We start from the raw sequence: 20,802 nt of genomic DNA on the forward strand, positions 1-20,802 counted from the left end.
ACTGGGGTGGAGAAGATGATAAGAAGTCATTGGCAGGTTATACTTTGAGAATAGGTATTCGTAAAGCTTTCGAATTCGGAATGCATTTCAGTCTTGACAGCGCGGCGCATTTGCCGTTGCCCGCACAACTGGCACGTGTCGAGTTCTACCGGTTGGTCACTCCGCCACGGGTTGTGGGGTAATTAGTAAGCCAGAACGTCGTACGAATAGCCTACCAATGAACGCCTGGCGTCTAATACCCCACCTTTTTAGGTTACCCGATAAGGTAGCGGCACCGGAATTCTCCTCGACAAACTGAGGGCACGGGATTGGATAATCAGTCGACAGCGCCAAAACGATGATCACAAGCTTCATATACTTTTTGCCGCCGACAATCCGACTCCCGTCGACCAGCCGCAGTAATAACTCTATGCGGCTCACGAAGACGTACTTGTCGTAACCGAATCCTCATGGTTACAACTCGCTCGCCGTTTTGTCACTAATGGCAGCATCATGCTCTCCATCGCATTGCCCAGAGCCGGTAGGCGATGCAGATTGACTCATGTCATACCGTCCACGACCACTACTACCGCTCAGCTCTGGTCGCCCTCCTGGGGCTCCAAGCCAGTCGATGCGCAGCCGCAACGGAGGCATATAAACACTCCACCAAGGGCAACTTCGGTCCTGGACGAGTACGCCCCGAGTCTCTCTATTCCCCGTACAGCAGTCGCATGCTAAACAACCCGATGCAGATGGGTTGCAAGAGAGGCCCGACCCATAAGCCTGCGACAGCTCATGGTCTATGGCCGGACTCTCACGGAATCGCGACTTTTAAACTCTGCCAACTACGTACGCACCGAGCTGCCAACCAGGTGCGCACCTTCATACCGTCCTCGCGGCGGGTTTTCCGTTTGGGTCTTTCCATTCTCCAACTAACACTTCCAACCCAGGATTGCACATCGTATACGGGACATGCAGCAGCTCCCATATGGCGTCGCCTCGAATCCGAACATTAACGATGTTTATAACTTGTATAATGAGGCCTTTCACACCTTCCGCAAGATCAAGGAGATCAAAACCCTAGAGGACAACGACCAGCTCTGCTCGGTCATCCGCAAGATGCTCAAAACCCACCTTCCCGTGATCCCCAAGCTTGCCACAGGCATCATCGAAAGCAGTGGCCAGACCGACCGTCATGTTCTCGACGGGTTCATGTACACCATCCTTCGAGCGGTAAGCCTAATGATTTCCCTCGACTATGCGAAACCGCGCCACACTTGACACTGACCCCGTGTTTTGCAACAGAGGATATCCCGTCGCGTCATCGCCGAGCAACACCTTGCCCTCACCGAAACATTCCACTCCGACTGGTTTTCACACGGCGCCAAGCTCTCCGAGACCGAGTTCATCGGGGAAGTCTTCATCAAGTGCGTGGCCAAGGACGTCATCGACCACTGCGCCATCGCAGTCAAGAAACTCGCCCGCTCCACCTACGGCCCAGACGTCCAAATACCCGACATCAAGGTCGACGGCCACCTGGACGCCAGCTTCCCCTACATACTCAGCCACCTTGAATACATCATCGGCGAACTGCTCCGCAACTCGGTCCAGGCCGTCATTGAGCGGAAGCAGCGCCAGGCCGCCGAGGGTCTGAGCGTCGCCTCCGCCCCGCCGCCGCCCATCGAGGTCACGATATGCGAGGCACCGAAGCAGGTCATTATCCGCATCAGCGACCAGGGCGGCGGCATTCCCACCGACGAGCTGCCTTATCTCTGGTCCTTCACCGGCAGCCCGCAAAGCAGCCGTCGTCTCGAGAATCTGCGCCTCGTTCCCACGCTCGCTGCCACCATGCAGGAGCTACACGTGTCCGACGAGCTCGGCCGCGCCGACCTGAAGACGCCGACATATAGTAACTCGCTCGCCAGCCTGACGAGCCGGCCTCCTGATCTGAGGCTGGGCATCGGCTTACCCCTGAGCAAGGTTTATGCCGAATATTGGGCGGGCGCTCTCGAGTTGCACAGCTTGTGGGGTTACGGCGTAGATGCCTTTCTGCAGATCTCCAAGCTGGGGAACAAAAACGAGCAGTTGGCGACCCGAGCGAGTGTGGATTCTGTATAGAATAACGAGGAGGCCTTGGTTCGTTTTGCTATTCTATTTTTTTCTCTGTAACTCGCAGGTGTTGGCGGATAGGGACTTGGTTTCTGCACTTTTCGAAATAGCGTCATGACATGTCACTTCAAACGGGATTCAATCCGGCTCCACCAGCTCCTGTAATAGGAGGTCGCGCTGCATCTTATTCTTGGTATCATTGAAGTTGCTATTACATCGTACCTTAAAATTAAGAGGTGACTGGCTAGGTAGGTAGAGAGCAAGGGGTACTGGCTGCATCTTGAAAGACGGGGGAAAGAAAAACAAAGAGGCAAGAAGCAATAAAAGCGAAACCTCGGCGTCGCTTGGTCAGAAGAGATGCAATTTTTGTGAGGGTAAACCGCCCCACGACCAGCACACCTTGGGAAGCCATCTCACTCGGCATCGCATGCCGCGGGTTTCTCTTGGAAACCGTGACCCAGCTAGCATACCCACGAGAGCGCCCAGTAACGGAAGCATCGACTCCAAGCCTGCACCCAGATGAGAGGAACATAAACGGGACTCCAGAGGGCTGGCGTGGGATTATGGGTCGAAATAAAGGGTATGAGCCCCCAAAGTCCGGCCGTAGGAGCGTTTAGCGACGGCCGTGGCTGCGGACGGCGCCGGACCCTTGCATCGCCTCGAGCTCGCTCTCCAGCTGCTTGATTTGGGCGTGGGTCTGCTCGAGGTCCTTGTTGAGGCGATCGCGCTCGGCGATGAGCTTCTGCTCCCACTGGCGGAAACGCTGCTCCTCGATCTTGACCTGCTCGGTGAAGCGTTTCCGCAGCGCCTCCTCCTCCTCCTTGAACTTGGGGTTGTCGAGCTTGCGGGGACGCGCCTCGCCGAACTTGCGTGTCTCCATTTGTTGGGCGCGGTAGGCCTCGTAGTGGAGCTCTTCGGTGGTGTGGATGAGATCGAGCATGTGGGTGCGGATCAGGATGGAGCGGAGCTTCTTGAAGTCGCAGTGGTCCTCGTTCTCCACCTCGGCAACACCCCACGAGTATTGACGGCCCTTGACAATGCGGCCGTCGCCGGTCTTGACGTCCTTCTCGGAGCCGATGACGGCGAAGGGCATGGCGGCCATGAGGCTCCGCGCGTGCTGGGCGGCCGCCTCGTCGTCCTCCTCAATTGGTGGCTGGTAAATCTTGATGTTCTGGGCCTCGATGACAGCTCGGATCTGATTGGAAGAACTACATGTTAGTACTCAAAGATGTCAAGTAAGGAAATACGGTACAGAAGAAAACACGTACCCTTTGCTTGAACTTGGCTAGGTCGGCAGGGCTCAAAGTATCGGCCTTGGCGATGACGGGAATAAGATTGACTCTCGAGCAGAGCCTCTTCATCACTTCGATATCCAGGGGCTTCAGGGTGTGGCCGGTAGGGCGAATGAAGTATAGACAGGCGTGGACGCGCAGGTCGATCTTGTCCTGGCGACGAGGCTGCTGCTCCTGAAGCATGTAGGACTCGTGCTGGTCGTCAAGGAACTCGATGATGGGCATCCAAGAGTCGCGGTTGTTGACATAGTCGCCGAAGCCAGGGGTGTCGATGACGGTCAGACGAACTACAGGCGGACTCTTTGTCAGTTTTACCTAGTAAAGCGTCGGACATTGGAACGCGAAAACAGTCGCATACCCTTGAAGAATTTCTCTTCCAGCTCGGCCTTGGTGATCTCAATCTCGACGGTCTTGTCGACCTGCTTCTGGTGTCGCTTCTTGTGGTCGGCATAGTTCTTGATCGTTGTCGAGAAGAGCGTGTTGATGAAAGTGGTCTTTCCTAGGCCCGATTCGCCAGCAACCTGGACGCGTAACGTTAGCCACCCGTTCCCTCCCTACCGTGACCACGTTGGCGTAGAAATTCTGAAAGGAGCTCACCATAATGGTAAAGCCAGCACCCCGTTTAGCGACAATCTTATGCCGCTGGTTAGGGAGGTTGGCAATGCCAATGGGCGAGGCGCTCTCGGCGGTAGGAGCAGACATTGTGAACAAGTCTTCTCTGGAAGACAGGACGTGTACGGTTGAGGTTCAAGTTGAGAGACGGCAACTAAAATGGACGGAAGTGGATATTGAGAGCGGAGCGAGAGATGCACGCGGTAGAGACGTGGCCGAGGAGCGGTCAAAAGTTAGTCGGGAATGGGCGTGGAGTGGGTTTGGGAATTTGGGGTGGAAGAACGGTGCCTGTCCCAATGCTTCAGGGGCAGTCAATCAGGAGAAGCTTCCCCATCCAAATTTCCTATGGCTCCCTGGGGAACAAGCGAAAAAGTTAGTCAGTAGAGGTCTGTGCATTCCAAAGTGGAGAATGCGGGTGGGTGCATGGATCAAGATCTGGAACAACTATCATCCGACCCCGCTGATTTTTCTTTATCGATAAGGAATTTCACCGACGAGATTGAGGAAAGAGAATGCGACAGCTTTCTTCGGATCGCAAAAACAAGCTCCAAGCCCTTGATTGTTCGACGAGTTGAGGATATGGTGGGACGGTGATCATGAAGACAGATTTTAAGGTACCATTAGCCGTCTTAAGTCTCTAACACCAGTCACATTGATACTGACTTACCTTTTCTCAGTTTTCAAACTTGCTGGGCACGGTCTACTGCCAGGGCAACCTGCTGTTCAACCCCGATGGCACCCATCTCTTCTCGCCAGTGGGCAACAGAGTAACTGTGTTCGACCTTGTCAAGTATGCAATGGCTTTTCCTGACGTGGTCCTGAGATGAATCCAACATACTGACCTCGACATTGCAGTAACAAGTCGCATACTCTACCCTTCGCTCATCGAAAGAACATCGCGCGGCTCGGCCTCACACCTCGTGGCAACCTACTCCTCTCCATAGACGAGGATGGCCATGCCATTCTGACCAACGTCCTTCGAAGGATAGCCATCTATCACTTCTCTTTCCGCGGCAAAGTGACTGCTCTTGCGTTCTCGCCATCTGGACGACACTTCGCCGTTGGGATCGGCCGCAAGATCGAAGTTTGGCATGTCCCTTCGACACCCGACACGAACCCGGACGGGGTGCTCGACTTTGCTCCGTTTGTCAGACACCACACCCACACTCAGCATTTTGACGACGTACGCCATCTGGAGTGGTCTAGCGATTCTCGGTTCTTTCTTAGTGCGTCAAAAGATCTGACGGCCAGGATATGGAGTCTCCATCCGGAAGAAGGCTTCGTACCTACCGTACTCGCCGGTCACAAGCAGGGCGTGGTGGGTGCTTGGTTTTCTGCAGATCAAGAGACGATTTATACTGTCAGCAAGGACGGCGCGGTGTTCGACTGGAAGTATGTCGCCAAGGTGGGCGATGACAACGAAATGGTGGACGCCGACGAGGCCGACATGCGGTGGAGGATCGTCAACCGGCACTATTTCCTCCAAAATAATGCCTCCGTCAAGTGCGCAGCGTTTCATCCCGAGTCGAATTTGCTCGTGGCCGGTTTCTCCAACGGCCTCTTCGGCCTGTACGAACTGCCCGACTTCAACATGATTCACACGCTCAACATCTCGCAAAACGAGATTGATTTCGTGACCATCAACAAGAGCGGCGAGTGGCTGGCATTCGGCGCAGCGAAACTCGGCCAGCTTCTGGTATGGGAATGGCAGTCCGAGTCCTACATCCTGAAACAACAAGGCCATTTCGACTCGATGAATTCGCTCGTCTACTCGCCCGACGGCCAAAGAATAGTCACCGTGGCCGACGACGGAAAGATCAAGGTCTGGGACGTTGAATCGGGATTCTGCATCGTCACTTTCACCGAGCACACCAGCGGCGTCACGGCTTGCGAGTTTGCTAAAAAGGGAAACGTGCTTTTCACATCCAGTCTGGACGGGTCTGTGAGGGCTTGGGACCTCATCCGGTACAGAAACTTCCGGACGTTCACGGCACCGACGAGGTTGTCCTTTTCCTGCATGGCGGTGGATCCCAGCGGTGAAGTGGTGGCGGCTGGCTCTCTGGACTCGTTTGACATCCACATCTGGTCGGTCCAGACGGGCCAGCTCCTCGACCAGCTGTCCGGTCACGAAGGACCGGTGTCGGCTCTGGCTTTCACGCCCAATGGCGACTCCCTCATCAGTGGTAGCTGGGACCGGACCGCGCGCATCTGGTCCATTTTCAACCGGACACAAACCAGCGAACCCCTGCAGCTCCAGGCCGACATCCTCGACATCGCCGTGCGCCCGGATTCGCTGCAGCTCGCCGTCTCGACATTGGACGGCCAGCTGACATTCTGGAACATCACGGATGCTGAACAAGTATCCGGGCTGGATGGCCGGCGGGACGTGTCCGGCGGTCGCAAAGCCACCGACCGTCGCACCGCGGCGAACGTTGCGGGCACCAAGAGCTTCAACACGATACAGTATAGCACTGATGGGTCATGTCTCCTTGCGGCAGGAAACAGCAAGTACATCTGCCTGTACTCTGTGCACACCATGGTCCTTCTCAAGAAATTCACGGTTAGCATCAACCTATCGCTGTCCGGGACGCAAGAGTTCTTGAACAGCAAGCTGCTCACGGAGGCTGGCCCAGAGGACATGATCGACGATCAGGGCGAGGAGTCGGACAGGGAGAACCGGAAGGACAGGTCGCTTCCCGGCTCCAAGCGTGGCGGGGACCCGTCGGCCAGGAAAAGGATGCCGGAAGTTCGGGTCACGGGGCTTTCCTTTTCCCCGGCCGGAGATGCCTTTTGTGCCGCATCGACGGAAGGCCTCCTCGTCTACAGCGTAGACAACCTCCGGAACTTTGACCCGTTCGACCTAGACATGGAGGTCACGCCGGCATCGACACTGGAGGTTCTCGACCAGAAGGACTACCTCAAGGCGCTCGTCATGGCGTTCCGGCTCAACGAGACGAGCTTGCTCCAGCGCGTTTTCCTCGCCATACCGTACCCCGACATCTCGCTGGTAGTACAGGGTTTGCCGGTGGTTTACGTGTCGCGGCTCGCTCGCTTCGTCGCGACGCAGACGGAGGAAACGCCACACATGGAGTTCTGCCTGCTGTGGATCAAGGCGATCCTGGACAATCACGGAACTTGGCTCATGCAGAACAGGGGCAAAGTAGATGTGGAGCTGAGACTGCTATCGCGGGCCGTCACACGGACCCGGGACGAGATTAGGAGGCTGGCCGACGACAACATTTACATGGTCGATTACCTCCTCGCTCAGTCGAAGTGCCGGGTGGGCAACGATAAATTGGCTCTCGAGGGGGGCTCAGACGATGCGGCGAAGCAACAGCCAACCATTGTCCCTGCTACAATAAACGATGTGGTTACTGATGGGAAGGAGGACGATTCGGACGCGGGAAGTTGGATTGGGTTAGATTCGTAGACCAGCCCGCCGCATAAGGCAATCTGATATACCCGAATTGATATTAAATGTGCAACTATTCACATGGAATGGCACCTCCAGGATGGACCACTCCTTAGATCCGAATCCCGCCAAACTTCCCGGGGCACCCAGCATTGAATTGGAAGTTTGGGCGAATGTTTTGTTTATTTGCGGTCGGGAACGTCCTACCACAAGTGTCAGTCAGAAGCCCGAGGAGATGGGAGGACGCGATATGAAGCAAAGCTGAACAGACGAGGCGAAAAAGGGAAAGGGGGAAAGGGGGAAAGTGGGGGGGGGAAAGGAGTCCTTATTTACCTTCCACGCCTCATCGAAGCCGGCACTGCGAACCCATCTAGATGAATTATCCTGCGGGTATTCTGTGCCATCAAGAAGCATATACTGCAGCTTCAGCCAGACGTCGTCTCCCTTGATTTTGACCCAGTGCTTATCCTTGAATTTCGCGTCGATCATCTCTTTGCAAATCTCCAAGGACCGGGCGAGCTTGATTACATGTCCGTCTTCCTGGATAACATGGTAGCGCGGGAAAAGATCTATCGATAGGTTTGTCAGATCATCGCAACATGCAAGAAGTCTCGCGAGAGCCTAGGGGCACGAGAGCGGGACGGCGGCATGGCAGAAGAAGGGAAACATCTGTCACCTACCGTTGGGATGGGAAACGAGCTGCTTCCCCTCATCGACGTCCTTGGGGCGGTACGTCTTGACGTCGTCGAATCGGATGGGAGGAGACGCGCGGGCTGCGTACTCGACTAGGTCCAGGCGGATCTTCCATTCGAGGAGGCGGGCTTTCGTCTCGGCGGGGATCCAGGGCTGATTGTTGACAGTGATGTAAAAAGGAGCCGAGTTGATATGGTGCCTTTTCGATGTACACGTTAATTATCTCCATTGGCAAAGAAGGGGAAGAGGAGAAACAAAGAATGACGAAGCGACGGGGAAGAGACTCAAGGACTCACATGAGGAAGAAATCCCACTTGGCCTCTTTTCCAGGCCGCAGCGCCGCACCTGCAGCAGCCCAGATTGCCGTCTCGAACATCTCGGCGGTACGCTCCTCGACCTCCTCCGGGGCGACCCTGACACGCGTCGTAGACTCCACCATGGCATCGGGCGCCCGGACAAGGATGCCGTCGTAGATCTTATTCGCATCATCCACGTGCGGCGCAGCCCTCAGTCTCTCGTCGGCGCGGATACCCCGATAGAGCTCCTCCAGGGTGGGCATGGGTTCCGCGCGGGCCTCTCGCTCGCTCCGCTCCAGGACGGCTCCCAGGCGGTTCTGGTGGACGGCAGTCTGGGCGAGACCGGCGGCGACGATGGCGGGCTGGCGCCATTCAAGGCCGTACATGAACTGGATCAGCGGGTGGAGGAAGCCGGCGTGTAGGCGCTGGAGGAGGTCGTCTGCGCGGGCGTCACCGCGGAGCAGGAACTCGGATATCACGGCGGTGAAGTCGCCGTCTCGACGGTCGATCTCGCGCTGGAAGAAGAGGAGGAAGTCTGGGTAGTGTTTCCCGCGGCCTAGGTATTTGGGGGCTGCGGTGGCCCAGTCGGCGGTGAGCTCGTCGACCACATCCGGGTTGGTTTTTTGGACCGGCCACTGGTAGGTTTCATTATGGGCGAAGGATTTGCGAATGGCTTTGTCGTCTGCACCTGTGCCGTAGAGGGAGAGGAGTTGGTGGACGATCTGCAGCGGGTTGGGGGGGAGGGATTGTGGGTCAGCATTGGTTTTTAGTGTAGGCGGGAGAGCCGGCTGGGGACGAAGAGTGGACGGGGCGAGTTAGTTACATGGTTGTGGAATCCTGAAGTGTTGAAGAAGACGTGGTGAGTCTGGAGGTGCGTAAGTTTTGACGAACCACTAACGACTCGAGACATGGGAAGCATCGCGCACCTCAAGGTCCTTCTGAAGTAGTTCCGACGTAGTGTTGGCAGCGGCTTCATTCTGAGGAAACTTCAAAAGACCGGTATCGTTGACCGGGACATGAATCTTGTACGGTGTCGCCATGGCGGATGGAGACGTCGATGTCGGTGCGGATGAAGATGTTGAAGCTGACCGAGCTTTGACTTGCGATAGCGAGACTAAAGACGAGGTGTTCACGCTGGGGCGTACGAATATTCGTGCTCTGATAGGAGATGAGAGAGGCCTCATTCCCAAGTCCTGAAATGAGGGTATGTTTACTCGGTAGTTGATGGGATTTCCGTCGATCAACGTGTCCGTCCTACTCGATTGTTGACCCGGAGATATTAAACGCCATTGGGGGATGTAACGCGATGCAGACAATCTAATTACAAATGCATGTCAGACGTGACTGTTCGATGTGAGAGTTCCCGGCACGCCATTACCTAGAGCGTATCGTATCATGTATACAAGAAAAAGCTACGTTGATGTCATCGAGTTACCCCAGATCTCACTGGGTATAAGGACACAAGTGACATCATCAGAGAAACGGCGAATCAACAGCCCGAGATACTGTACGGTACAAGTAACAAGTCTTTGGTACGTCCGCAGACTGTGCGGGACCTCCGAACCCCGACACTGTCTCCGCTTCGGCGCTCTACACTACGGGCGGTTGGCAACGTACTGACTACGGGCATCAGAGACCCGATCAGCCATTCGGCCTGAGTGGATCACCGACCTATTGCGAAGTACTAGACGACGAGGCTCCCCGAGGCAAAACACAAATACAGTGAACGTATTTAACGTGAGATCTATAAGGTGGTGGCCCCCCAGGGGCCAAAGGTGTCAAATTGGCAGGACGAGCAGGAAGTCTGCCCCAGCGTCCCTACATCAACCCTCGCTCGCTCTCATACCCACGCCTGATTTTTAGTTTTAAATTATTCGTCCTTTTCCCTCTGGCCCGGCCCTCCTTAGGCCTTTTGCTTCTTGGGAGGCCTCTCGTCACCTTCGCCCTCGCCCTCGTTCTCATCCTCATCAGACTCAATCTCCATATCGCTAGCCAGCTGCTCCTGTTCCTGCGCTTGCACTACAACGAGGCGCACACGCGCCCAGGGTTAGCCCAGCATCCCAAAACCGTGAATGTGCCCCGAGGAGAGGGCCTACGACGTGACGGAAGAGGCGGAAGAAGGGGACGCGAAAATCAACGTACTGTAGTACTTGAGCGCGTCAGGCCAAAGGTCCAAAACGATAGACTGCGCCAGGTCGTCTCCCTCGGGGAAGATCTCAAGGTCGTCGTCGAAAAAGTCGTCATCCTCGTCGTCCTCTTCCTCCTCGTCGTCCTTGGGCACCTCCTTGCCCTCCAGCCGCAGCTTGATCTGCTCCCTCTCCTTGGCCAGGTTGGCCTTGCTCTCCTCCTCGGTGATGCGCGCGCCGATGAAGCCGAACCAGGCGAAGAAGGAGATGCCGCCGAGGCCCATCGACTCGGCCTTCTCCTTGAGCGCCTGCTGCGAGGCCGTCAGGGGCGCCTTCTCCTTCTTGCCCTTGCCGCCCGTCTTCTTGGGCTGCGGGCCGTCGCCCTCGTCCCACACCTTCTTGACGGCGGCCAGCAGGCCGTCGGTGAGGTCCTTGCCCTCCTTCCACCGGATCTCCACCGGCTCGCTGACCAGGCCGGTGTAGTCGTCCGAGTAGCGGTACCAGAACTTCTTCTCCAGGACCTTGTCCTCGAAGTACTCGTTCTCGGTGAACTCGAAGCGGATGGCTACGCAGCGCGGGTCGCCCTTGCCGCCGTCATCGATGGCGAACCGCCGCACCGAGATGGACACGAGCGACGACAGGAGCACCGCCGAGTCGAGGGGCTGGATGTGCTCGTCAATCTCGGGCGGCGACGCCTCCATGACCAGGGGCCAGAAGTTGGGGATCTGCGAGATGAGAGCCTGGCGCTTCTCGTAGAGGGGGCGTGTCATCTCATATTGTTGGCGGACTTGAATAAAGTCAGTAACGTGTGAAAAGTGGACAAGGGGATGGTGAGATTCGCAAGAAAACAGAGGTTCATGGCCTTGAAATGCAATGCAATAAAACAAAATATTCCTGTCAAGCCGCGTGCATCACAGACCAGAGAAACAAGAATGACATGATGGAATGATGAACGGATAAAAAAAGCCAACTCACGGATTTCAGTCTCAACGTCCTCAAACTCGCGCTCAATGTCGGCGAGCTGCTCGTAGGTGACGGGGCTATCCTCGATGGAAGTCATGGTAACGGGCTGAGGTCTTCCGGGCTATGAAGGTGATATTATGTATAGGGTGGTGTGTGTTGAGGTGTAGCGAGTATCTGTGAAAATCCAATCAGTTGACAGGCTTCTTTTTAATATGCGCCTCTCGTATTTTAAGTGCACATATTGCCGCGATCGTGGACAACCACCAACAAGGAATTCGATTCTTACCCAGACAAGAGAAGCTCTGCAGAATTCCGAGGGGTAGAATAGGTATGTGTGCGCTGGGGAGAAAAGAGAAAAATAAATACAAAAACTTACTGAGCCCTGTTTTTGAAAGGTTTCTTCACCGACTAGGTTGGGATCGATCCGGGGGATGGAGCCCTGAGCTCTAAAGGCACTGGTTGGAGTTTCTTCACAACACACAACACACAACACGGGGAGTAACAAAAGCCAAGCCAGGAGCGAAGAAACTTTTTCTTTTTTTTGGTATTTTTTCCTCTTTTTTTCACGGCTTCTCACACCAGTTTCATTAAATTGGAGAACCAGTTAGTACGAATTAGGATACTCATCGAGGGTGAGAGCCCAAGGTTTCACGTGTTGAAATCGTCAGGGGATCCAAGGGTCGTCCATGTAATAAGGTACTGAGGTACGAATAGGGACTTATCTTGGACAGGTACCGATACCTGAGTGGAGAGAAGAAGCGGTCAGCAATGGTCTCCAGAAAAACCCTTCAGTGCCCCTCTCAGCTATACCACTTTAGGAAATTCCCACGGTGCATTTTCCACACACACAAACACCTGACGTTGCACTGTGGCGTCCAAGCTGCCGGCATCGACCTTTCACCAATGCACAGCGCGATTTCAAAACACCAGAAAGGAGAGCGCACAATGTGATAATTATTTCGGTTTATCCTCCCATAAATATCAAACAAGCTGTTTCGTTTTCGCTTCCTATCCCAGTATCGCATTCCTTTTTCCGTCTCCTAAATCCAGGAAACGCCCCTCATGCTTTTTCCCAAGCGCCGAGCTCTTATTTGTATGTTAAGAGAGGAAGATACCATCGTGTAGGGACTTCCAGAAAGAACCATCTAAAGTCATGATGCACCTGTACATAATCAAAGATGCCTGTGGAGCGAGATATATCAAAAAATTGAAGCACGCTCCACGAAAGCAGGAGTCCGAGGGACCCTACCACCGAATCTGCGTCACGCGAGATCGCATGTCAGGCGAACCCGGAGTGATCCCCCTCGTGCCAACCTGCAGCCTCGCCGACCGAGCGCGAAGGTCAAAGTCGACAGCTCTGACCATGACCCGCTTCTCCTCGGGGATCGGCGCGTGACCGCCATGCCACGGGTGCACCGCCGTGGGCAATCCAGCGGCGCCTTCTTCCTCGATGGTCGCGATCCAGTCCCCGATCCGCGCCGTCAGTTCGCTGTCCCACATGGCCTCCCTCCGCGCGCTGCTGCGCAGTAGCTGGATCGCCTGCCGCCGGGTCACCGGGTTCCTGCACTTGGTCGCCACCACGAAAAGCGGAGGCACGATGCCCAGGTCCGCGCTGAAGCTGGGCTTGATGTGGCCCGTCGGCGTAGTCCGGTCGTGCCGCCGGTGATAACACTGCGATGGGTCTGGACACCTCTTGGCTGCAGCCCTCCGCTCTTCGTCGCCCACCACTTCGAGTGCCAGGCCCACAATCGTCTCGAACTGCGGCTGGAAAACGTCAAACTGCGACTCGCTGGCGCTGAAAGTCATCAGGTACAGAATCTGGCTCATGATCTGGAACATCTTGAGAACCGCAATACCGGCTTTTTCTTGATGTGTAACCCCGGGCAACCCCCGGGACTGGAGGATGGGTTCGAAAGCTTCGCACCATGCGTCGAGGTGACCCCTGAAGCTCAACCCATATTGCTGCAGCTCCTTGGGGAGGATCCCCATGGGGTTGTTGCTGCCGCTGGCATGGGCGTGGTTGAACATGGTTTCTGTGAATCTCATCATCCCCTCGAGAAGCTTGTCCCAGGCGTGCCGGGCTTCCATCAGGGACGTGAAACGACTGGGAAAAGAGAAGCGGGAAATAAGGGAGTCCGAGGCCGCCGACGACGGCGAACCGCATGCCTCTGAAGGTGGTGACCGGGCCTGCTCGGTTGCCGAAGGCGTGAGCCGGATGACGTACGGCTGGGGAAAGTGAAACGCCATGTCGTAAGATTTGGCCTGGATCGCCAGCCGCGTGAACATTGTGACGAGCTCCTCTTCCACGGGTTCCTCGGACCCGGAAAGGGGGGACCTCCTCCTCCTCTCGGCACGCAGCTTTTCAAGCAGCCCCAGGCCGTTTTGAATCTGCCGGATGCCCTGCTTGTGGTCGCCAATGAACGAGTCGAAGCAGCCAAGAAGCACGCTCGCCATGAGGAGTACCCGATGCGACCGTTGCTCCTGGCTATTCAACCGAACCAGCGCGTTGATGGCTTTCGAATACTGGCGTACGGCGACCTCCCAGTGCTTCCAGGCGCTATCCATGCGGTTGTGGTTCGTCGGGGAGCCCGGCGGCGATTCGGAGGACTGCTCTAGCGTCTTATACAGGGCGCCCAGGGCAACGACTGCGTGTCGGATGGCGTCTTCTGTGTGGCATTCTTGCAGCACCGTCCGTGTCCAGAAGACCGAGTCAAAGTAGCCGGACAACTCGTCGGCCGTGTGCATCCTGAACAGTTGGAAGTACAGCCCTTCATGCGGCGACAGAAACAAAGTCTCCGAGGGGCGATACAAAAACGACACAGATGCGCGAGAAGAAACGGGCGCGTGCGGCGTCACCGTCTCGTGTTGCCTCTCCTGTGACTTCCGTGCCCTCCGAGGTGGCGGGCGAGCGAGAGGGAGATGGGGAGGCGCACTGGACGGGGTTCCAGTTGCAGCGAGAGGCTTTGGCGCGATGGCGAGGACTTCATGGGGTCTAGCGCTTCGCGGAGGGGGAGGATATCCAGTGCAGGCCTTCTTCGAGCGGACACACTGCGTACATGCAGGACGTTTCTCGTCGCATTTTATTCGACGTTGTCTAGTCGGAGCTGGTTAGAGAATCGTGGGAGGACAGTCCCACCACCCTGGGTCGGGGAAATCGATTCATTCTTTTTTAAAGAACATGAGAGTATCAGTGCACATACTTGCAGTTATGACAGCCCGTCTTGACCTTCGGCCTGCTTGTCCTAGCCCGCTTCTTCTTCTGAGAACCGTCTGTATCGTGCGACTGTGAAGGTCCTGCTGTAGTCGAATCTTTTCCGGCCAAGTTGGCGGACGACATGATTGACCGAGGTGAGGTTTCGCCGTGACCAAAGTCCAGGCCTTTGGAGATTCACGATTGGAAGCATTTCCCACAAGTGCCCGCATCCAGGAATGGAAACCCGCGTTTTGAGCGAGGAGTCCAACGGGCCGGAAGTTAGCGTCCTTGGATTCTTCTCTGAGAGACGTAAGACGTCTCGGAGATTTTTAGTAATCAATTGAGAGGCAACAGCACAGACCCTGCCAGTGACTCTATTTTGAGGTCATGGCAAAAACGAGTCTCGGCAAAAATGGAGTCCGTTCCTTCGGAAGAAGAGGAAGCGAAGCAGATCAAGGGCGGGTAAATGGAGCTGGTATTCGAATGGGTTACTGTAAGAAACGCTGAAAGGCTGTCCACCCCACTGAACAGGACGGCGATGTAGGTGTTGGGCCTTTTATCCCGTGTCGGTAGCTCGATTGAGGCAATACAATCCTTAACCCGGAACGATCCGATCGATGGAGCGCCCAGAGTAAGATTCTGGGAGAGGATGACGGGGGCTGCACTGCAATTCTACTTATAGGGTTGCAGGGGTGTGGGGTGTCAGAATATGGGAAGGATCAGTAGTCGACATCCATCAGCGGAGAATCGGAGGTGACCAGTTTCTAAATGCGGGGGGAAGAAAGAGAGAGGGAGTCGGAGGTCGGGAGCTCGGGGGGTCAAAGGTGCCGGCTTGATGGCTCAGTTGGAAAGTCGAGATCTGATGAGGCACAGGACGAGATGAGTGTGCGTGGACGAGGATGTAGGCAGCAGAGAGGCGGACCATGTTGATAAGAGAAACAAGCCAAAAGCGAAAATGATATGGGAGAGCAGTGATGGTGGAAATATACACTAGGATGGTCAGAGGATCGGATTGAAGGGGGAGCAAGAGGCGGCAGCAGACAGATCGCTACGGCGGGAAGCACATTGTGATGAAGTGGACAAACAAACTCTGGTGTTTAGGTGGCACACGGCGTCGTGCTTCCACTGTGGTACTCGGTACGACTAGGTATGTCACCGTCGCCTTCGCGTCGTTGAGATGATGGTCTATGTTCATGGCATTGGAAGAGCCATTCCTTTTTCCGGGGTTCGGTTCCGGTAGGCCAAAGAGTAAGACGCGACGAGGCGGTGGCGGTTGAGAGGATTCCCAAGTCAGGAACTAGAAGAAGTAATAAATGGAACAGGACAAGACGGTCGGTCCTGAGAAGTCGCGACGGCTCGATCCGAACCGTAGACATGTACAACTCCTCATTCCTTCGCCCTGAGCCCATTGAGTCGTGCAAGGCCAATGTCTCCATCCAGTGTCGCGCATCGCACTTGGTATAATCATCTTAGCGTTCGACATTCTGTCAAGTTGAGTCATGAATCAATCCCCTGACGAGGATGGGGACGCAAAGGAGCAAGTAGCCAGGCACAGCAGGCAATCTGTGCCTCTGAGGCCGTGGCTGCCGGATATTTCGAGATGTTTCAGGGTGAAGGATTTCAGTTGCTATGCGGATCGAAGGGCGAGAATGCCAGTTTAGGCGAAAATCTGTCATATATGTACCATATACTCGCCATTACTGTACTGAGTAGGTTCGGAGAAAGTGCGGATACTGTAGGCATATATCAGGCACAGCTGTGTCTAGATGCTATTTATGGTGGCTTCCCGGCTACCTCCGGCACTTCATCGCCCTGGATGGGCACCTTGGGCCTTACGGGTGTAGTAGATGGGATCATTGAAGAAACCCCGACTGCTAAAAAGCAAGGAATGGTTGAGAGTACCGCCTGCTCGGGCTTGTACACATTTGACGGAAGTGTAAGTACCGTGCCACTGGGACGGTATCTTTCGTCCGTCGTCCTTCGTAATTATCGCCAATGGCCAGAAGCGGCATCATCGTCAAACAGTCTTAGTATGACCAGAATGGGAGTTGAAACTCTAGAATCCCTGGTGTCACGGCCCTAACCTGTCTATGATCGCCGTGCTACGTGCCATGTTAACCTCGCATGACCTCCCAGCCCACGTCATGCATGTGCAAAGAAGCCAGCGTTAGTGTCCTCTGACGGACTGAAGCATAAGCTGAAATACATCACCAAAAGACATGCCATAGACTCTCCCGTCAAAAAACAATGAAAACCCATCCACCCGTTAATAAACCCGCTCATTATACATAGTACACAGCGACTGCTCATCGACATACCATATGGTACGTCCGGCAACGTCGCTCATAGTGGAGGCAGGTCGTCTCTGCATATCGGACACTTCAGGCGATACCGCAGCCAGCTCTCAAGGCATGCACTGTGGAATACATGCCGACAAGGTGTTACCATGTAGTTCCGCCTGGTCAACACCCCAGCAACACCTCCGGCTGCCGCGTCCGCCTCACCAGCCCGTACCACTGGCACCTCAAGGACATCAAAGCAGATGGCACACTCGGTACGAGCGCTCCGCATACCGCGCCCCATTCCAGCTCCTGAAGATTTCACTTTGCCAGACCGCGCCTCCAAGCCGCTGTCCCCGTCCCCCACTTCCCCATCCTCCACCTCGCCGTCCCCGCCCGCCGATCCGGCCTGTACGGGTTCCAACGACGAGAGAAGACCGATCGGGAAGCTTCCGTCTTCGAGGTTGTCTTCCCGGAGAACGGGATGGTAATCCCATGCCTCTGGAGTCCAGGACTTTGGGATCCCGAACCGTGGTCCCAGGATATCTTGAAACGCCAGGATCCAGAGCTGCACCCACAGCCAGCCGCAAAAGACGAGAAACATTCGACGGTCCGGCTCGGCGAAGAGGAAGTTGTCCTCCCTGAGGTAGAAGTAGGCCAGCGGCGCGAGCCGCAGCACCGACTGGCCGATCATAAAGCGCCATGATAGTGCTCGCCTGCAATTACGCATGACGTTGCGGTGGATTTGTGGGAGCCAAAACGAGAGGTAGGCCAGCGCGAATATATTGGTGAAAAGGGAGCGGATCCGGGACGACCATGCCATGGAGAAGATGAAGAAGCATAGCATGATAGAGATGGTAGTGGCGAGCCGACTGAGCACGAACCCGCGGGTCGATGTGCCCTCACGTCGCCCGGTGTTATTGCTTGCAGCCGTAACTTGGGCTATCTCTGCGTCGATATCCTGGTCCGAAGGTATGATGATGGGCGGCGACTCGGCTCGCCTTGGTACAGCTTCTGCGTCGGTCTGCCCAGAAACGGGAGCAGTCTGCTGTTGTTCTTCCCGACCTGGCCGAGCCGATTCGGGGGAAGGTGCGTTACGGCTTGACGCTGATGCTGATTCTCTTTCCGTTCGCCTCCTGTCCTGGGGTTCTTGCACCTTGCGGATCTCGGAAAGGAAAATGCTACCGATTAACATGGACAGGAAAGTCGCAAACAAAAGGCAGAGTGATTCGAGAAAAGTGATCTCTGCCTCGAGAGCCCACATCGATGCCGCCGTGACTGTCAGCCCGTCCATGATTACCATCATGCTGATGGAAGAGTAGCTGATACGAGAGAGTGTGGAGGGAGTAAAGGACTCTCTCATTTGCTCTTTGAGCAGGAAGACCTGAGCTCCAAACGCGCCGGCGCAGGTAAGCACCCAGAACCGAATTTGCCCGTAAATCACTTCAATCTTGCTTCCCACCAAATGCCGACCCTCCGCCGGCGTATACGCAGGAGGCCCTTTCGTCTTGAGGAAGAAGGCACAATCCGGAGACCACAAAATCGCAGACATTTGAAGCTCGGGGACCCCGCGGATCGGTGCGCCGTTGGGAAACCGAAGCTCCCGTTCGATATCGCTCACCACTTCTGTCATGCTCGCCGAGTTGGGATTGAATCCCCTCATGTTGAGTTGAGACTTATCCAAGGGATGAACCTGAGCAAACATGACAAACTCGCAGCGCGGAGAAGGGCTGAGAGAGCCCTGCTGAAGGTCCACCGCCTCAGACGACCATGAGGCCGCCATGTTCCCGAAGAGGGAGGCCCCCTCTTTGCGGATCGAGGCAGCCAGAGTTTGGTTTAGTAGTTTCTGGCTGGACTGGAAAAAGTCCAGGCCAGGACTGAGGTGAGGAAGGGCAAATAAGCCGTCAAACTTTTCGCTTGTCGTAGTCATGAGGAAGGCCCCAATGCGTGGCCACTGGACGCCGCGCAACCGCATCTCCCACGTACGCCCGCTCCCTTCCGCATCTTCAATCTCAATGGACGCCTCTGCTGTCCGAATGAGACCGCCAGCCGGTGCAGGCTCGTCCGGTGGGGCCTCGTAGTCTAGCTGCGCAATGTTGCGTCCCTTGTCTACCATGTCGACGGCAATTTTCCCTTCGTTGCCAGTGATGTTCCTAAACCATGAGTGGCCGGAATCTTGCCATGTGTAGTCGGGGGCGATGGCTGTGAGGTTATAATCGGTCAGTGTCCGATTTGTCGACGACTCCTTGCGAACCCAGTGGCCCTTGACAAAACCAGTCGCGTTGTGCCAGACCGCGCCTTGCGGAATCGACAGAAGCCGCCCGTTCTCCTCGTCCGCGACGGGCGGGTTGACTCGATGACTCCATTCATGGCACTGTTTTCGAAAGCGAACCAGGTCGTCCCAGGCAAAACCATCCTCATCCCGGAACCCCGTCAAATTCAGATACGACCCATTGAAGTGAGCCGGACTGTCGCTTTGTCTTGGCGAAAAGTCACCCCACGCCGATGCATTCAGGCCATCGAGGGCGGCTTGGTGCCTTGCATGGCGCTCCGACAAGAAGTTGCTAAAAGAGAATAGTTGGCTAGGGGTCTCATGGCTGGTAATAATAAACCAGATGAAGACCATGAAGATGATGGAAGAAGCGACGTCGGGGCGGCGTCGAGACGGCATAGTGGCAAGTAGGGCCGCGCCTTCGGATTACAATTTCCGCTACCTTGGTTCCATGATAATTCCAATATGTAGTGCCAGAGTGTCTCTATTCCCGCCTTATGGTTCTTTGGGGTCAAGGAAAGGCAGCACGGATAAGACGGGAATGATGTTGAAAGGAGCTGGATAGGAATCATGACATGACGCTGCGCTGCCTTATCCTCTTGTGGCGCGGGCTAACCATGTGTGGCTAGTGTAGCTGAGCCACCTCATGTGAGATCAACATGTAATGACACTGTGTACGTACAGTACAGTATGTGTCCAAGAATCACCATTATACGATAGGCTTCAACCTGATGTGAGAGCAAGGCATCTTGTCAGCCCCTACGGAAACGATCCATTCTTGTTCTTGATGAGATTCGAGTACCGCGCCGTACAAAAGAAAAGTACAAAGACATCGAAACAGGTGCCTATATAAATCAATACAATGGCCACCAACAACCCCGACTCCAATCTGAACCAAGGCAGTGTGCGTCTCATTTCTCCTATCAATCTGTCCCTGATGTAGCTTGACGATGAAGATCTTCCCCTAAGCTCCTTTCGATGTTTTGGGAATGCCCAGGAATCAGAAGATTGCGGGATTTGGACGACCAGAGAACAGAGCCTGGTGCACGTACTAACGAACCTTCCAGAGCAACGAGGACACAAAGGCAGCCGATGTGAATGCAGCCGTAGAAGAGCTCCTCAATACGCTCTCTAACAAATTCGCCGGGATATCAAGCGAAATATTCGCCAAGAGTAAGTTAGGGATCTCGTAACACATCCTCCTTGATATGGAGCTGTTGAAACATCGTTCTGGGAGTCGCATATGTCCTAACGCGTCTCCTAGTGGACGAGATGTCCAGACGACTGGATAACCTCGAAGCTGCACTGCTGGCAGACAAGGAAAAAGAGAGGGAATCAAATCCCTCAAAGGGCTCTTGAATTTGCCCAGAAAATAGGGGTCCGGACGGGTCTCAACCTAAAAGCGCGGTCCAGGTGGACCAGCTCGCTGGGCCACAAGCACATTGTTTTTGCGGATTTTGCAGTGACGGACTAGAAACAGCGAGGGATGCGACTCGAATCTGGAAGACTTTTATGACTAGGAGTTTATGGCATCATGAATCATTTCCTACTTTTGCGTTCCGAGGGCTCATCAGTC

General features: G+C 55.2%; 8 protein-coding genes across 8 annotated transcripts; 3 read left to right on the forward strand and 5 right to left on the reverse strand.

The window, feature by feature from the left end:
- Window positions 1-492: 492 nt before the first annotated feature.
- On the forward strand, window positions 493-2,097 carry ACRALDRAFT_2039133 (uncharacterized protein; the record flags this gene model as incomplete). The annotated part of the gene is made up of 4 exons (XM_071020931.1): window positions 493-671; window positions 732-851; window positions 930-1,212; window positions 1,285-2,097. 4 exons carry the CDS (start codon window positions 493-495, stop codon window positions 2,095-2,097), a joined length of 1,395 nt encoding a protein of 464 aa, XP_070879527.1.
- Window positions 2,098-2,701: 604 nt separating this feature from the next.
- Window positions 2,702-4,082, reverse strand: ACRALDRAFT_2092899 (uncharacterized protein; the record flags this gene model as incomplete). Its single annotated transcript, XM_071022610.1, has 4 exons — window positions 2,702-3,283; window positions 3,357-3,667; window positions 3,739-3,901; window positions 3,978-4,082. The coding sequence occupies 4 exons, from the start codon at window positions 4,080-4,082 to the stop codon at window positions 2,702-2,704; spliced, it is 1,161 nt and encodes a 386-aa protein (XP_070879528.1).
- A 506-nt stretch (window positions 4,083-4,588) lies between these two features.
- On the forward strand, window positions 4,589-7,422 carry ACRALDRAFT_1025529 (uncharacterized protein; the record flags this gene model as incomplete). Its single annotated transcript, XM_071014757.1, has 3 exons — window positions 4,589-4,606; window positions 4,670-4,782; window positions 4,848-7,422. 3 exons carry the CDS (start codon window positions 4,589-4,591, stop codon window positions 7,420-7,422), a joined length of 2,706 nt encoding a protein of 901 aa, XP_070879529.1.
- A 164-nt stretch (window positions 7,423-7,586) lies between these two features.
- Window positions 7,587-9,433, reverse strand: ACRALDRAFT_2039136 (uncharacterized protein; the record flags this gene model as incomplete). The annotated part of the gene is made up of 6 exons (XM_071020932.1): window positions 7,587-7,607; window positions 7,738-7,973; window positions 8,085-8,296; window positions 8,394-9,115; window positions 9,217-9,258; window positions 9,320-9,433. The coding sequence occupies 6 exons, from the start codon at window positions 9,431-9,433 to the stop codon at window positions 7,587-7,589; spliced, it is 1,347 nt and encodes a 448-aa protein (XP_070879530.1).
- A 661-nt stretch (window positions 9,434-10,094) lies between these two features.
- ACRALDRAFT_1059701 (uncharacterized protein) lies at window positions 10,095-12,011 on the reverse strand. The gene is made up of 4 exons (XM_071016086.1): window positions 11,859-12,011; window positions 11,495-11,656; window positions 10,536-11,306; window positions 10,095-10,412 (listed from the first exon to the last, which is right to left on the reverse strand). The coding sequence occupies exons 2-4, from the start codon at window positions 11,577-11,579 to the stop codon at window positions 10,297-10,299; spliced, it is 972 nt and encodes a 323-aa protein (XP_070879531.1). The 5' UTR covers window positions 11,580-11,656; window positions 11,859-12,011; the 3' UTR covers window positions 10,095-10,296.
- A 558-nt stretch (window positions 12,012-12,569) lies between these two features.
- On the reverse strand, window positions 12,570-14,819 carry ACRALDRAFT_2039138 (uncharacterized protein; the record flags this gene model as incomplete). Its single annotated transcript, XM_071020933.1, has 3 exons — window positions 12,570-12,644; window positions 12,899-14,576; window positions 14,683-14,819. The coding sequence occupies 3 exons, from the start codon at window positions 14,817-14,819 to the stop codon at window positions 12,570-12,572; spliced, it is 1,890 nt and encodes a 629-aa protein (XP_070879532.1).
- Window positions 14,820-16,407: 1,588 nt separating this feature from the next.
- On the reverse strand, window positions 16,408-19,734 carry ACRALDRAFT_1073668 (uncharacterized protein). The gene has a single exon (XM_071018130.1). It carries the CDS (start codon window positions 19,623-19,625, stop codon window positions 17,019-17,021), a length of 2,607 nt encoding a protein of 868 aa, XP_070879533.1. The 5' UTR covers window positions 19,626-19,734; the 3' UTR covers window positions 16,408-17,018.
- Window positions 19,399-20,700, forward strand: ACRALDRAFT_1090957 (uncharacterized protein; the record flags this gene model as incomplete). The annotated part of the gene is made up of 10 exons (XM_071019541.1): window positions 19,399-19,704; window positions 19,781-19,827; window positions 19,856-19,874; window positions 19,906-19,912; window positions 19,970-20,067; window positions 20,126-20,134; window positions 20,170-20,268; window positions 20,294-20,399; window positions 20,464-20,500; window positions 20,547-20,700. The coding sequence occupies exons 1-10, from the start codon at window positions 19,570-19,572 to the stop codon at window positions 20,698-20,700; spliced, it is 711 nt and encodes a 236-aa protein (XP_070879534.1). The 5' UTR covers window positions 19,399-19,569.
- Between the last annotated feature and the right edge of the window lie 102 nt (window positions 20,701-20,802).

The sequence above is a fragment of the Sodiomyces alcalophilus genome, assembly GCF_042370955.1.
Source record: "Sodiomyces alcalophilus JCM 7366 unplaced genomic scaffold ACRALscaffold_1, whole genome shotgun sequence".
NCBI classification, from domain to species: Eukaryota; Fungi; Ascomycota; class Sordariomycetes; order Glomerellales; family Plectosphaerellaceae; genus Sodiomyces; species Sodiomyces alcalophilus.

Bases quoted from the DNA above. Each gene is read 5' to 3' on its own strand.
- ACRALDRAFT_1059701 (XM_071016086.1), bottom strand. From the start codon at position 11,579: ATGACTTCCATCGAGGATAGCCCCGTCACCTACGAGCAGCTCGCCGAC. The intron at 11,307-11,494 runs GTGAGTTGGCTT...ACTTTATTCAAG, and splicing joins GGACGTTGAGACTGAAATCC to TCCGCCAACAATATGAGATG. The intron at 10,413-10,535 runs GTACGTTGATTT...GCCTCGTTGTAG, and splicing joins TGACGCGCTCAAGTACTACA to TGCAAGCGCAGGAACAGGAG.
- ACRALDRAFT_1073668 (XM_071018130.1), bottom strand. From the start codon at position 19,625: ATGCCGTCTCGACGCCGCCCCGACGTCGCTTCTTCCATCATCTTCATG.